At 46.6% G+C, this 12,007-nt stretch overlaps 4 protein-coding genes across 6 annotated transcripts; 2 read left to right on the forward strand and 2 right to left on the reverse strand.

Moving 5' to 3' along the window:
• On the forward strand, positions 1 to 1,723 carry LOC117139750. Its single transcript, XM_033302314.1, has 2 exons — positions 1 to 1,053; positions 1,121 to 1,723. Exons 1-2 carry the CDS (start codon positions 1,034 to 1,036, stop codon positions 1,587 to 1,589), a joined length of 489 nt encoding a protein of 162 aa, XP_033158205.1. The 5' UTR covers positions 1 to 1,033; the 3' UTR covers positions 1,590 to 1,723.
• Positions 1,724 to 1,808: 85 nt separating this feature from the next.
• On the reverse strand, positions 1,809 to 4,319 carry LOC117139748 (tryptophan 5-hydroxylase 1). The gene is made up of 7 exons (XM_033302309.1): positions 3,809 to 4,319; positions 3,541 to 3,706; positions 3,422 to 3,472; positions 3,063 to 3,344; positions 2,701 to 2,827; positions 2,410 to 2,642; positions 1,809 to 2,351 (listed from the first exon to the last, which is right to left on the reverse strand). The coding sequence occupies exons 1-7, from the start codon at positions 4,317 to 4,319 to the stop codon at positions 2,054 to 2,056; spliced, it is 1,668 nt and encodes a 555-aa protein (XP_033158200.1). The 3' UTR covers positions 1,809 to 2,053.
• A 1,583-nt stretch (positions 4,320 to 5,902) lies between these two features.
• LOC117139751 (lysozyme X) lies at positions 5,903 to 6,545 on the reverse strand. The gene has a single exon (XM_033302315.1). It carries the CDS (start codon positions 6,526 to 6,528, stop codon positions 6,046 to 6,048), a length of 483 nt encoding a protein of 160 aa, XP_033158206.1. The 5' UTR covers positions 6,529 to 6,545; the 3' UTR covers positions 5,903 to 6,045.
• A 50-nt stretch (positions 6,546 to 6,595) lies between these two features.
• Positions 6,596 to 10,266, forward strand: LOC117139749 (JNK-interacting protein 1). 3 transcript variants are annotated; one of them, XM_033302311.1, is made up of 7 exons: positions 6,596 to 6,680; positions 6,797 to 7,035; positions 7,591 to 8,219; positions 8,506 to 8,882; positions 9,055 to 9,776; positions 9,858 to 10,045; positions 10,109 to 10,266. In XM_033302311.1, the coding sequence occupies exons 3-7, from the start codon at positions 8,107 to 8,109 to the stop codon at positions 10,179 to 10,181; spliced, it is 1,473 nt and encodes a 490-aa protein (XP_033158202.1). In that variant the 5' UTR covers positions 6,596 to 6,680; positions 6,797 to 7,035; positions 7,591 to 8,106; the 3' UTR covers positions 10,182 to 10,266. The 3 variants fall into 3 exon arrangements, with proteins under 3 accessions (XP_033158202.1, XP_033158204.1, XP_033158201.1); XM_033302313.1 differs by lacking the exons at positions 6,596 to 6,680; positions 6,797 to 7,035 and having other exon boundaries at positions 7,410 to 8,219; positions 9,076 to 9,776; XM_033302310.1 differs by lacking the exons at positions 6,596 to 6,680; positions 6,797 to 7,035 and having other exon boundaries at positions 7,414 to 8,219.
• Positions 10,267 to 12,007: the final 1,741 nt, after the last annotated feature.

The raw sequence follows: 12,007 nt of genomic DNA on the forward strand, positions 1-12,007 counted from the left end.
AATTTATTATGGTATAATTTATAGGAATAGATTTAAGTGTGATTTCAAATCAAGAAGAAACATTCTTAGTAGTCAATAATTCGGTGTTTGTTTATATATACATTCCTGTCCATAATCAAAGTCAGAGGTAACACAAGAGCTATAACGAATGAGCTTTCGTTACTAAGTTTTGCTTATATCGCGAAAGCTTTTCACACATGGTGGTGGAACAGGGAAACTCAAGCGAAGTAAGCAGTGTTCCAGACTAGTGTCGAATGTAAGGATGTGCGCCCTGGCTATCTCAGTTTGTAGAGAAGCAGTGGCATAGCCGAAATCTAAAATTAAATAGTTGAAAGTGACGATGATGGAATTAACACAAAACCGCTGCGCAGAGTAAAGGTGAACTAGAAGTATGAGCGCGATAAGGCCGCAGTATCAGACCACGGACCCTGTTCATGCGATATACCCAGACCAGACCCCATTATAACGGGTAATCACCACGGACGGCGATCCGCCGCCTACTCATCCAATTCGGGGTCCAAGGTACACGGCGTACAGCAAACATTACGTAGTTTCCAAGCGATTCAGAGTTATTTTGACGCCGGCCGTAGAAAAGTGATCCATAAAATTGATCGATAAGCCGAATGTCAGCCTTATCGCCCATGTCCAACAGAGAGAAGCCAACTCGATTCGACTGGGAGAGGAGAGTACCTGGTGCAGACACATTACGAGTAAACGATCATATCTCTGTTCTCGAGCATTAGCATCGGACATGGCTTATCCATACGTGTATGTGGGGCTTATCAGTGGCAGGTCGCCCCGGGCTGAAAACAGCTCGAGTTCAGTTGGATTTCAGCAGCGGAGCAGACCAGTCGGTTCGCGATCAGTGCAAATAAACAGATCCACGTGCCGAGCATAGAAACTACCAGTGAATACATCACCAGATCGGCAATAAAACACGCAGTGACTGATAAGAGTGCAGGCAATAAAATAAAATCAAATCAGATAGACAAAAATACGGCACTACGGACACAGCCATTTCTAAACAGCCAAGATGATGTCACATACTGTGAGGTGCGTTTCGTGTTCCCTCTGATGAGCCGAACTCCAATACTAATTCCACGGGTATTCCTTTCAACAGGGTCTTCAAGATGATGTACATTGTGGCGGGCATCCTCATCAGCAATGCGGAGATCTGCGACACAGTGGACCGCATCCAAATAGCGCCACGCGTCGACCTCAAGCCGGAATACGATCAGAAGTACTTGACCTCCGGAGGCAATAGCCCCGGCTCCCGATCCCGCACCCACTCTCGACAGAATTCCGGAAGCGGGTCCGGGTCGGAGGAAGGATCCCCCACCAAGCGGCGGAGAGTCAGCGTTTCCGGTATCGCGGGGGGCTTGGTCAGGGGCGTCACTAGCCAGGTCACCAAGAGAGTGGGCCACCGCTTCGTCTGGCTATCCGACATCCGGCTCATCCTCCGGCAATGGCGACTCCTGGCCCTCAGCTTCAACCTCTGGACCATTCCCAACTTCTTGGTGCAGTGCCTCACCAGCTACATGAGCAAGAAGCTGCTCATCAATAGCGACTGTGATATGATCTACAAGTAGGATTAGGATGTGGGATATTGAGTAGTAGGACAGCGCACCGAGAGGTTGCACTTTATTGTTACTTTAGTTTTTACATAGCTTTAAGATCTGAATAAACAACTGCTAGACATAGATAAAGATACATGTGCATATTTAAAAGGTGTATCTGCAGTACAATTCACTTGGCTTCCTTCCGGAAATACAATAAGTTCTTATCGGAGACTTCGCGGGTATTATAATTTGTCTAGTTCCCTACAATTTGAGTATATTTTGTTGAGATTTCATAAAAAGATTTGCCTAATATATTGAGCTTGTATATATATTTTTGTATATATAGAACTTCTGTTTACACGATAGTTTAACATGGATTTTTGAATACTCAAAAGATGACCGATAATATTTTATTTTTTTGTCAAGTGAATTATACTGCTCTGTGGTCCCGAGAATCTGTTCCCTATAGGTTTCTTTGCTGTCCATTTTCATTCCTAATCTCCCTCCGCCGTAGAGTTATCCGAGTTGTCCGGGCTGCACGGACTTCCGCCTCCGCCAGAAGCTCCACCTCTCACATTCAGGCTGTTGTGGAGCATGTTAGCGATGCTGTCCACATCCAGATTCTCGTCCGTGGCGGAGATCTTTCGCAGGGCCGAGCAGACGATGCTGAGATCGCCTCTGAGTTCGCTGACCACCGCTGTGATCTTCTTGGCATTCGACAGGACTTCAACACTCATCGTGTACGGGTTGTAGCGCACTCCAAATGGCCGCTGGATGCTCTCGGCAAAAGCTCTTTAAGCAAAGATTAATTAATTTATTTGAAATGTGGTTTCCAGTGTAGCCAAGCCACCTCATCTGCTCCTTGGCCTCCTCGAAGGAATCGGTGTAGTAGTACGCATTCTGGTAGGAGGTGATGATGCACTCCTCCTGGCACGTCACCTCCGGGTCGAACTTCTTTATCTTATTCTCCGCCGTAATGGCGTGCTGCAACTCGGCCACTGAGCTCAAAAGTCCGGCTCCATATACCTTAAATGTGCTGTCCGCCTGCTTGCACAACCCAAATTCCACAGTAAAGAAGTAGAGCTGTTAGGGAAAACAACGTATAAAATGGGGAAGAATTGAACACTCTTGGAATATCCACCGTAGCCAACTTCTCGATATCCGCGTCGCTTGCACCCAAAGATGCCAGGCCAATCTCCTGCGAAAACTGGGCAAAACTGGAGTTGGCCAGCAGGGGCATGTGGCCCAGTAGCTCGTGGCAACAGTCCCTGGAAATGCGAATAAAACGCAGGTGAGTCAGTCAAAAAGATTCACTTCGTTCTTGAAAATCTATCTGCAGAATCGTATAAGACCTTGTCACTCAAGTAACATTTCGCATCCAGCTAAAAGTATGCCTTATATTCAGATCCATCGCGAAGCAAATAAAAGTGTGCCACACAATTTTTCCATGATTCACAATCTTAAACTTACATTTTCGTATACTACATATTCGATTAAACTTACGGTTCTGGTGTGTAGAATGGATCCGAGGAGTGCCGGATGTACTGGGTGCAGTGGAACACGCGGAAGGCGAGTCCCGAAAGGAAGTCCCTTGGGGAGAGGTAACCCGCCACAGGCCTGAGCTGGAATCCCGTCTTGCGCTTGAGGTAGACACTCACATCCTGCAACTGCGGAACGTTGTCCTCGCGGTAGCCACAGTACTTCTCCAGCTCCGGCCAGTTGTCCATGTACTCAGGCACGGCATGCAACACGTAGAGGCGGTGGAGCTCCAAGAAAACGGTGCCCCTTTGAAGTTAAAGTTTCAAGCCGCCCACATAAATCGATGCTGTGGCAATCAAATGCAAATGCAATCAAAAACTTACCAGGTTTTCACCTCCTCAGGTGTGTATTGCACACGTGGAATGGGGTTGCCACTAAACGGGGTTCAAGGAGCGGAGTTAAGAGGATTCGGCTGTTGGGAAATCCATTATCACACACTTACTGCTTGAAGTTGTTGGCTATGGCCGAGAACTGCTCTCGCCGCTTACGGTACACGGGGTCCTTGAATCCTGGATGGTCGGCATCCAGCTCCGAGCCGTACATGAGCACATTCTGCGCCTTGTCCAAATCGGAGATCTTTCGCGGAAACCACACCATGTCGCCGAAGTCTAAATTAATTATATTAAGACAACAAATTATATGACAAACTTTCTAGTGAGCGGGAGTTATTAAAACCCAAGTCGTTTGGCAATATTTTTTCAAAATCTCACCAAAACTGGAGCACGCCGATAGCGACGGAGCCCTGGCCAATCCCTGCGTGTTCACGGAAGTGTAGTTCACAGAGGCGACCTCCCGGTTGAGCATCTTGACCACCTGGTCGAGTCGACGCTGATCGCACTCCACATCCACGAGGACATCCGCCTGGTTGGTGGCCATCTCCAGCGGGGAGAGCTCCAAATGCAGCACATTGATGCCCAGCTCCTGGAAAACCTGGAGGGCTCTGGCCAGGTTTCCCACCTGGTTCCGCAGGGTGAAAATGATGGAGATGCGCTCGCCAGGGGAATGCTGTCTTCCATTATCCTGACCACCACCACCGATGGTCAGCCTTGGCGGCTCCGGCGGAGCGGATGCGTTCCTTCCGAGACTTGGATGCGAGGTGGAGCCGGATGTGGTGGAATCCTTTTTAAGCTGGTGCAAGGGACTCCCCTGCTTGACGGCCCACTCCTGTTCGCCGCTCCTGTAGAGCCACAGGCCCAGAAGACTCTTCCCGGAAGCACTCATCACTGCACTGCACTTGGTAGCTACTCGTTTTCGATTTCCGCGGGCACACGCGTCGTATGCGCAACTCAGCGCCAACTGCAAGATCCCTCGGATGCGAAAGTCCTTTTATAGGCAGCCCGCAGGACTCGCACACACGCAGGCACACAGGAGATACATATTCAATTGTATTTATTAAGTGTGCGTGGCGAGATAAATTCGTTCAAGGATATAAAAGCTACAAGTGAGTTTTTCTGTTCTATTCAGAGGACCCACCTCCTTTTAGGGTGGCACGTCCTGATTGGCCAAATCATGTTGGAGTCAGGCCAAATCGCTAACGCATGACGTCACCGTGCCCTCACTGAGAAAGTCCTTCTTATATTTAAAGTAGTTTGTTTTGGTCAGCAAATGTAAATTTATTTTTACACCAGTTCATGTGGAAAACATTATATATCAATTCTATGGTAGTTATGTAATTACACAAGTGAATTAATTGTAATATATTGATATGGGGAACATATTTGAGGGTATACAGATCTCGGCCCATGAGCGTAAATTCACTTTCTAATCAGCAGCAACAGCTTCCAAACGAATGAGGAAAAGTCACGGGACCAGGGTTGGTGGACAGATAGCCAGACATTGCGCTTGACTTTTAAATACAGGCGTTTAATTTATGCTGGTACAGCAGGAACTAGTGAAACCCACGTAGAAATCGGGGAACTCCCGTTTTATAAAATCAATACGAAGTTAAGAGGAGTGCAGAGCGTGCGACAAATAAATGGGTTGTTAGGTAGTTGGCCAAGTCAAGTCGGGCTATAAAGGAAGAACGCTTTCCAGCCAACGGCCACCAACCACTTGATGCTTCCACAGAGTCAATAGTAGATAAATGGCAATTTCTTTCCGCCAGCTTCTTTGGGCCTTTGTTTGAGCTTCGAGAAAAGCAAATAGCGCCAGGGGAGGCGGAAAAGACGGGAAAAGCGGTGGGTGGGCCGGGTGGTCCGGCTGGGAGCCAGAGTCACTGCCACTTGACTATTAAAATATGCGAAAGGCCCACTAAACACATGCGTGGGCAGCACTCCACCCCAACTCATCAGCTGAGGCGATCAACTTAATGGTGCTGGCTAACTGATTGACCGACAAACGACTGGCTCCCAGGAGCCATCCACTTTCTATTTGCCCACGAGCTGAAGGATTTATGGTTGCCCCAAGGGCTGCAGGACGTCCCCCACTCCGCCGACGTGAAGACAGCCAGACGGAGATGGAGCCCGGAACGGAGTCGAGGTCACGATGAATGGCAGCTCTTGATTTCGGAATAATTAACTTAGACATCTAATTTGAATGGGGGTCTAAACTGTGACTCGGTTTTAATTCGGGGATTGGAAGGGGTAATTCTATCAACACTTAAGAAACAACATGTCCATGTGTCTGCTTTAAGAACGTACTTTAAGATTTTAGAGTGTCTCTGAATATATATAATGTATATGTATATATAATGTATATGTATATATAATGTATATGTATATATATAATGTATATGTATATATATATAAATAGTATATAGAATTGTATATATAGTTTACAGTATATAGTAATTATCTTCCTATATATTATGGTTCCGTTCAAAATTCCAATGACTAATTTTATTCGCTGTCGCTTATCTTTGATTTATACGTAACAGATATATACTTTTATATGTATACCGTGAATCAACGTATACGTATTAAAAAGTCATAATTGTTTTGTAACGCAATTACATTTTGAAGTGTCCATGGTTGAGAGAATTCAAGGAATTGAAGGAATCGAATTGAACAAAGCAATCATCGATCGAGGGCAGGTACCCACTGCAGTAGTGCCAGGTGGACCAGGCTGACCAGCCCTGTTGGCCCAGGACCTTTAGGGCACATCTTACGGAGCTTTTGATGTCATCGGTCAAGAGGGCGTTGCAACTCACACCGCAGCCATTGTGGGAGAACTTTCCACTGGACGGCTGGCACCAGTAGAGGTCGTTGATCTGGAAAATGCCATAGTCGTTGGATCCATCGGTGTTGGGAGGCCCCACCACTCCGGTGCGGTAGGAGCTCTCGTGCTCTGCAATGCACGCCCACTTGGACAACTGGTCCCGAGGAACACCCAGATTGGCCATCTCGCGCGCCAGTGAGCAGCGATCCATGGTGCGACCCAGGGCAGCTGGAGTGACCAGTGCCAGGACGCAGATTGCCAGCAGGGCTCTCATTGTGAATTGGTTGGATGTCGATGAAGTATTGCTTGCCTACGCCGGATCTTCGTTCTTATTTATACCCGAGGAAATATTGAAATTCTGATTAATGGACTAGCAGTTACCCACCACGATAAGAATTATATTCGGTCAGCTGTGTAGAGCCCATGGTGAGTTGAGTTGCAAAGAAGACACCAGCTGTTCTTATTGAGGGTATACAACTAAATCTGTTTATCAAACATACATATATCAATTCTTTCAAAGATTAATTTATTATTCTTTGCAGAAAATATGGGATACAAATAAAATTCAAAAGTGTTAAGTAATAAAAATCAAGGTCAGCAATTGTTGATCGATGGCGGGTTTCCACTGCAGGCGGGGAGCCCGAAGACAAGGCGGACCATCCCTGCTGTGCCAGGACCATCTGGGCACACCTCACAGACTGGGTGATGTCGTCCTTGAGCAAGTCGTTGCAGCAACCATTGTGTGAGAACTTTGCATTGGACCGGATCACCTGAGTTATCGGTAAGAAAATTTCTCTTTTTAGATAAGTCATGGCAGACTGGCGATTTCCATTTCCCCAGTTACAATGATCACATGGCTAGGGATTACATATCCTATCAAATCTTGGTCAGAAATGATTCTAAAACCAATATAATTGCTGTTTTGTCCAATCTTATTCATCAATATCTATATCTGCTTACGAAAAAAAAAAATTTTTTTTTTGATTTTTTCATTTTTTGTAAGGGGTTACATCACAATTTTTTGAAAAAAAAATTAATTAAAAATTTTTTTTAGGACTGAAATGCAGCTTGATTTAGAATTTGATTACGAGTTAAACAAGGTATAACATGCCGCAATTGGATATTTTTTTCACATTTTATGGAAAAAATATGGTTTTTTTTAACACAAGTCGAGATTTTTCCGTATAAAATAGGTTTAACTTGGCCAGCGACATACTTTTACAAAGAGACTGATTAATTTTCAAAGAAAAGAAACACATATACGTGATAAAATAAAAAATATAAATATATGTCCGATAAGATTACCCAGCGGGGGTGACCACACCCCACTTTCTAGATCCGCTCCTGGCAGTTCGTGCCAAAGCGCAACAGCATTGCAATTCGCAAGTCACCCCCATTGGAAACGGGGAGCGGAAGTGACTCACTGCGCAGGCGCGCTTCCTGTCAACCCCCAGGAGAGAGTGAAAGCCGCTGACCCCCCAACCTTTGCCCTGCCAGCGGTAAACAAAAACAAGTTTGGCTCACCAGCAAGAGAGAGAGAGAGAGAAAGAGAGAGCTTGCGGATGACAGCTGAAAGTCCCAAATTTCCCTGGCTTGGGCCTCCACTATTTCTGATTTGGCACCACTCACATCTGGAATTCAGACGGGGGCACTCAAGTACGCCAGCAACGTCAAGGAAATTATCGATTTTCGCATGTGAAGTGAAAAAAGTGACTCCGTTGGCAAAAACTGTAGCGCGAGCAGGACTCCAGTGAAAATCCAACCAAAAGCAGTTCACACGGACTAACTGATAGCCCCAGCTGGCCTGTAGTGGAGGGCGTGGCAGCTGGTCGGACCCTGGTCCCCAAACGACATGGCCGACAGCGAATTCGAGGAGTTCCACAGGCCCATATTTGAGCCCCATACGATTGCTGGCTTCGGATCTGGAGCAGGCAGCAAGAAGAATAATCCCCATGCATTTTACTCGTAAGTTGAAAGGTGAAAGGCTGTGGTAAGAATCAATCTGGCGAGGCTTGCTGTAGCAAAGACGTGTGCACGTGTCCTGAAGAGCACCCCTTGAAACTGGTTCGGTATCCTTGAAGGGAAATGTTCGCCACAGAAGCACAAAAGTCACCCATGAAACTGTTTAAAAGTATGCAACGAATTCCTGATGAGTGCATGCCTTTGGACATCCCTATGAATTTTTCCAAACTCGTTGTGATTTCTGTGCGATGGCATGAGTTCAGTTTCATCAGTAAAGCCCTTTTCACAGTTTAATTCCCAACGATGACCTGGAGGACTCGCACTCCTCGAAGAGCGATGGCGACGGTTCGGATCAGGAGGATGGCATTGGTCTTGTGGAACACGAGCCCAAGATGCGTCAGGTGGAGGACGATGAGCTAGGCGACGGGCTGAAAGTCACTCTGTCCTCGGACGGCTCCCTGGACACAAACGACTCTTTTAATTCGCACCGACATCATCCGTTGAACCACCAGGATGCGATTGGAGGCTTCCTGGGCATGGACACCAGTGGATTGGGTGGCAACAGTGCTCCTGTGACCATTGGAGCCAGCACAGATCTGCTGGCACCCAATACAGCTGCCACGCGACGTCGTCGCAAGTTGCCGGAAATACCGAAAAACAAGAAATGTAAGTGTATTGAAGACTTAGTTCCTGGCTAGAGTATCCTGCATGCAAATAGTTTCAGGGGCTGCCGGTTTTCAAAACTAGTATTTGGTTCATATCCTATTTTGGAAACCGGATACTCCTTCTTAACATCCCTTCGTAGTTTCGGGCTAACCCACTCATGGCCTCGTTGCAGCTTCCATTCTGCATCTTCTAGGTGGTTCCAACTTTGGCTCCCTGGCGGATGAGTTCCGCAACGGTGGTGGTGGGGGAATCCCTCCAGCAGTTCGCAGTGGACAACAGCGCTCATTTCTGTCCCTCAAATGCGGCTACTTGATGGACGAGGACTCCAGTCCGGATTCGGAGAGGATGCAGAGTCTGGGCGACGTGGACAGTGGTCACAGCACGGCGCACTCGCCCAACGACTTCAAGAGCATGTCGCCGCAGATCACGTCTCCCGTTTCGCAGTCCCCCTTTCCGCCTCCCTTTGGCGGCGTGCCCTTTGGCCAGCTGGAGATGCTGGAGGCCACGCACCGTGGTCTGCACAAGTTTGTGCCGCGGCACCACGACGAGATCGAGCTGGAGATCGGCGACGCCATCTACGTGCAGAAGGAGGCCGAGGACCTGTGGTGCGAGGGCGTGAATCTCCGCACCGGAAGGCAGGGCATCTTCCCCTCGGCCTACGCCGTGGACCTGGACTACAACGAGTTCGATCCCACAGTGCAGCTGGTGAAGAAGGAGCGCTACCTGCTGGGCTACCTCGGATCCGTGGAGACGCTGGCGCACAAGGGCACCGGAGTCGTTTGCCAGGCGGTGCGCAAGATTGTCGGCGAGTACGGCAACTCACCGACCGGACAGACCTGCATCCTGGAGGTTTCCGACCAGGGACTGCGCATGGTGGATCGATCGGGCCCGAATGTGAGTAGGATACCTAGTTCCTTATCACTACAACATACATTTCCATTAATAACCGATATAAAATCCGATTTCCTGAAACAGCAAAACAAAAAGGACAAGAAACCTTGCATCGACTACTTCTACTCCCTGAAGAACGTCTCCTTCTGCGCATTTCACCCTCGCGATCACCGCTTCATTGGCTTCATCACCAAACATCCCACGGTTCAGCGGTTCGCCTGCCACGTCTTCAAGGGCTCGGAGTCCACCAGACCGGTGGCCGAGGCAGTGGGGTGAGTCCTGAAGCAGCCACCCCCAAACACGCCCGAATAACATGGTAACACTCCTTCTTTCAGTCGTGCTTTCCAGCGATTCTATCAGAAATTCATTGAAACCGCTTATCCCATCGAGGACATCTACATTGAGTAGGCTTGCAAGGCGGTTTGTGCATTAATCAATACGATATATTTTTTGTGCGGTTATTACGAATAAAAGCAAAGATAAGTCTCAAGAATATTTGCTCTTCTTCAAAGAGAATCTCAAAGCAAAGTCGATAAGCTCGCAATAGAAACCCTAGCTATAGATTATTATCATTTATCCGATTCGAACAACTGTGCAAGATACAAGACATGTAAATAGTTAGTTAACTTTCGTTCAAAACTCCCACTTTACACACTCACACTAAGCTTCAAGCAATCAGCAATAGTTGCCCCCTTCCTATAGGAATACCCTTTAAACTCGAGTACATTCCACATGGACAGAAGCACAACCACGATGAGTTGAACTCCCTGGAGAACACCTTGAAGAGCCCAATTTTGTATCGGAAGTCATTTGGATTGGTTATAGATATCCAGACCCTCCTGTGACCACATCCTTACCCTGGCAATGCACAAAATAGAGCGAGGCCAAAGTAATGTAGCGATCTTCGTGTCACCTTAGTTTAGTTATGCCAATCTTTCAGTTACCAGAGACTCAACAATATCGAACACCAGCTGGTACGTTTTGAAGTATTCTCAATTAAAGCCCAGTTTAAGATGTGTAAACCTTTAAAGTTGTGTACACGCAGGCGAATATATACTGTATATGTATACAAAAGAAATATATAAAGAACCTAATAATCAAACTATACTGGATTATTGGGTGCTCAAGAAGGAGAGGTGAGTTTTATCAGTAAGAGAATATAACCCTTTGAAAAATGTTGCTATATTTTTATAATATGGTATTGTCGAACTCACCCAAAAGTATGCACTTAAGCTCAAGTTATAGCAAGTTGATAGAATCCCGAAATGATGGTAGATAATATTTGGCAGCCTAAAAGATAGCTTATAGTTTTTAAAGTAAATTACTTCACACATGAAACATGTCAGTTTATTTATCGCGGGTAATGAATTGGTGATTTGCATAAAATTACGTGACAAGACAAGATAATACTAATCGGCTATATGAAGGCAATGGCCAATTGCAGTTAAGTTTTAAGATTAACTTGTGATGACTCGTTTTGAATGATGGCCCAGAAGTTCCCATTCGGATTTGGCATTAGTTTTGTTTCACCGCACATTTACCAATGCGGATCTACGCCGGAAAAAGAAACAATCGCACATTAATGAAAACGCCCAGGGAGTGGAGAATAGATGGCCGAGCCATTAAAATGGCGATACATCAGTTAGCCTTGGGGCATCAATCATTATGCAATTTACGCGAAGCCGGCCAGCAGCTTTGGGCCACTTTCTTCGGAGGTGGTTCAGCGAACGGGTTGTGGCGGTGGGCCTGGTCGGATCTGCCTTTGGGCAAAGTGCTCCAACAGGAGCAGCGACTAAGACTAACTAATTCGTGTCGCTTTTAATGGAAATGGATACCCGGAGTAGCCTTGGCAGCGACTTTGGCTGGGTTCGGTGTGGGAACTGGTTTCGGGGTTGGGAAAATCGCGCGGCACTCGCTTGATGCACTTGTCGACGTGCCCGGCCTCTTAACTCTATCGCAAATGTGGCCAATTAGAGATTAAACGACAATTTCAATTTAAAAACGCTTGTAAAACAGACCAGCCGAAAAGCCAACCTGATTTTCCTGAGCTGCCAGTGGCGGCAATAGACTTGTCAAACCGATTCGATATCTAGAGGGGATTGGCGATGCTCTAAGAAGTCTCTACATCAGTCAGTAATAAAAAAAATGAAGATTCTGATTAATAAAGTACATTTTTGAATTCTCTATATCGTAAATTATAAAAGTACTATGTTATATTTCTACTAACTATCGAA

The sequence above is a fragment of the Drosophila mauritiana genome, chromosome 3L (assembly GCF_004382145.1).
Source record: "Drosophila mauritiana strain mau12 chromosome 3L, ASM438214v1, whole genome shotgun sequence".
NCBI lineage: Eukaryota > Metazoa > Arthropoda > Insecta > Diptera > Drosophilidae > Drosophila > Drosophila mauritiana.